Source organism: Mauremys mutica, chromosome 11 (assembly GCF_020497125.1).
Source record: "Mauremys mutica isolate MM-2020 ecotype Southern chromosome 11, ASM2049712v1, whole genome shotgun sequence".
NCBI lineage: Eukaryota > Metazoa > Chordata > Testudines > Geoemydidae > Mauremys > Mauremys mutica.
Window position 1 is genome coordinate 70,106,752 of NC_059082.1, and position 2,760 is coordinate 70,109,511.

Genomic DNA, 2,760 nt, shown 5'->3' on the forward strand with positions numbered 1-2,760 from the left:
GAGCTGTGGAGAGTGGCCCCCAACCCTGCTCCCAGGCCGTAGTTTGCCCACCACTTGTAGTGATGACTCAAAAGGGATGGAATACTGTGACATTTCTGTACCTGGATCATAGTCACTTTTAAAAACTAGCTGAATTTGATTCTACTAAACTAAATATATCTGTCGAGAACTAGCTTCAAAGTTGACTTAAATCATATGTAAATAGGACATAACACTGGCCTGTTAGTAGTGTCTTGCAGTCCCATGAAAGAAATACAAACTAAACTGTTAATGTGTAGTCTTGTTTTTAGTCCAAGGTATTAGGATTGCTGCAACTTGGCATCAGAGAAAACAAGTGATGTATGTCACTTCACAATGACTTGATTAAAGAATCATATTGGATAGGTTCTGAAGGACCTCCCAGCCAGTTGTCTTAACCTAGAAGTATGGTGACATGCCATGGTGAATATAAAGCAAAGGAAATGTGGAATGAACCTCAGAGCCTGGAAACAAAGACACAGCATAAATAATCACAAATTAAATGGACTTTTTTGGTCTAGTCCCAACAATATATATTGTCATCACAGACACACAGCAACAGGGTACAGATCAGAAATATATGCTCCCAGAGACTCTCTAGAGACAGCACGGTTGATGTACAACTGAGGCCTGAAGTTAGGACTGTGACACACTGCAGAGCTGTGGTACAAAAGTTTGCATTTACACCTGCCTATACTATGCCAGAGTCTAACCCACACCATCAGTGTTTCACTTTTATGAACACTAAATTCAAGCAAAAAAACAAAGAAAAACTGTTCTTTACCTGACCAAGTAACAAAGGTACTTGATTTTGCTTCAGAAACAGAATGGCTTGAAACATCTGAATTGAAAATAATTTTCTTCTCCTTTTGTATCTTTTGAATCCACTTAGAAAATTGTGATAAGCAAATATTTAGAGGAACCCCTTCATCAACTTGATTCTTGATAGGATAGAACAAAAAGTACATATAAACACCTGTTAGTGAGCTCATCTCATGTTTAAACAATATATGCACTTTTAGACTGTCCGAAAAAATATCTTTCTGCACAACTGTAAACAGGACTGTTTCCAAAATTAAGATCCTAAAAATTCTTAACTAAATTATAAGCCTCCTGTAATGTATAGTATAAAGATTTTACCTGCTTTATGCCAGTTAGTTCAGTACAAAATTCAGAAAGAATTGGATGTTCCTGAGGCTGGACGTACATGTGGAATTCAGATTCAATCTCTCCAGTTGAAGTGTTTAACAAAACTGCTGGAAATTCAACTAGATTAAAAAAAGGTTATTTGTATAAATGATTCAATTTGATTTATATTAGGATTTAAATTACATGACTGTTAAGCAAACGTAGATACCATACATAAGGCAGACTGTGCCCCCAGATAGTGATTTTATATTAATGGAAAATTTCTCCATTTCGTATGTATCATAAAATATACAATTCTGAACAATACTTATTTCAATATATCAGAGCACGAATGTTATTTCAGAGCAAACAAAGTGTATTCTAGCAGAGTGTTAAACTATTATATCAAAGAACACTTACTTATAAAAACATAAGATTAAATGATTTAATCTGCAAACTAATATCAGTGCAATTGATGGCCCTATCTAATTTTAATGCAGCTGGCTATATATATAGCATTCCGTGATATAGCATGACATTTAATAATCTATATTTCAAGTTGCAAAAGGCTGATAGTTTGGATATACGGTTTCTGACACTTCATAAAGTGAATAATGACACTTCTTTCCTGTTTTCCTTTTAAGTAAAAAATTCTGCACTTAAATTATTCCTATTTTACTTTTAACTAAATAAGCCAAACTTTTTTTAGATGCAATTGCTATCAGACATTATTACATTTCCACTTACTTATTTCCTGGCTGTAATGACGTTTACCATCTTTCCAACATGTAGACTCAAAGTCAATAATAATTAAATAGTCAAACAACTGCCCTGCAACACATAAAAGCACCTTGTAAATCTGTATCACTGTTTATAAAATTAAAAGATTTACATTAAGAAGGAAACATACCACTTACTTGACTTGGTTCTAGTCTGATTCTTGCCACTTGAGGAAGTTATGGAACTTTTTCTAATTAATCCAAGTTGCCTTAAAAACAAAGAGAATCATGAATAAATTAGCTATTACAATTGAACCCAACAACGTACAAGATGAACTGTTTCAACTGATGAACTATCCATCAGTCGGTGGGATTGGAATCTCTAATCACACTCAAATACAAATAAATTTTCTTTTAAGGGCTGATCTCCTTGGGATTTCTCTCCCTGTCAAGGTGCACCAAAATGTATGTATTAGAGTAACAAAAACATGCACACATTTACTTAAGCTTCTGGGTACATTTGCAAACCAAAACCACAAAAACTGACTGTAATGGCAGCATCAATTCATCTCTACGTTGGCTGCATCTCAAAAATCTTTAGGGACAGTCTCAACAATGCATTTCCATTGTAATCTTAGCTGTATATTGTTACTACATTTAATGCCTCACACTCACCCCCCTCCCCGCCCCCTTCCAGGCGGCAGGCTGACAAGGGGGATTAGTGGTTTAGCTCAGTTACATGTTTGTGTTTTATGTGTATTTTGTTAACAGTTTTGGGGACACAAAACAATGACGTCATAGTGGTGAATGTACCATTTTCAGTTACATTCTAATCAGCGTCAGGAACAGTTCGCCCCAATCAAACCATGGCATGAAGCATAAGGAGCTTCTCAAA

The 2,760-nt window shown here is 35.2% G+C and overlaps 1 protein-coding gene across 6 annotated transcripts in view; it reads right to left on the reverse strand.

The window, feature by feature from the left end:
• Positions 1–2,760, reverse strand: part of LOC123344587 (ERI1 exoribonuclease 2-like) — a 39,309-nt gene that overhangs the window by 36,120 nt on the left and 429 nt on the right. For 3 of the 6 annotated variants that reach the window (XM_044980970.1, XM_044980969.1, XM_044980964.1), the window contains exons 2-5: positions 2,064–2,134; positions 1,894–1,977; positions 1,159–1,286; positions 803–959 (exon numbers count right to left, since the gene is read on the reverse strand). In XM_044980970.1, coding sequence (XP_044836905.1) covers positions 803–959; positions 1,159–1,286; positions 1,894–1,977; positions 2,064–2,134 — 440 coding nt within the window. The other 3 variants (XM_044980965.1, XM_044980968.1, XM_044980967.1) reach the window with 3 other exon arrangements.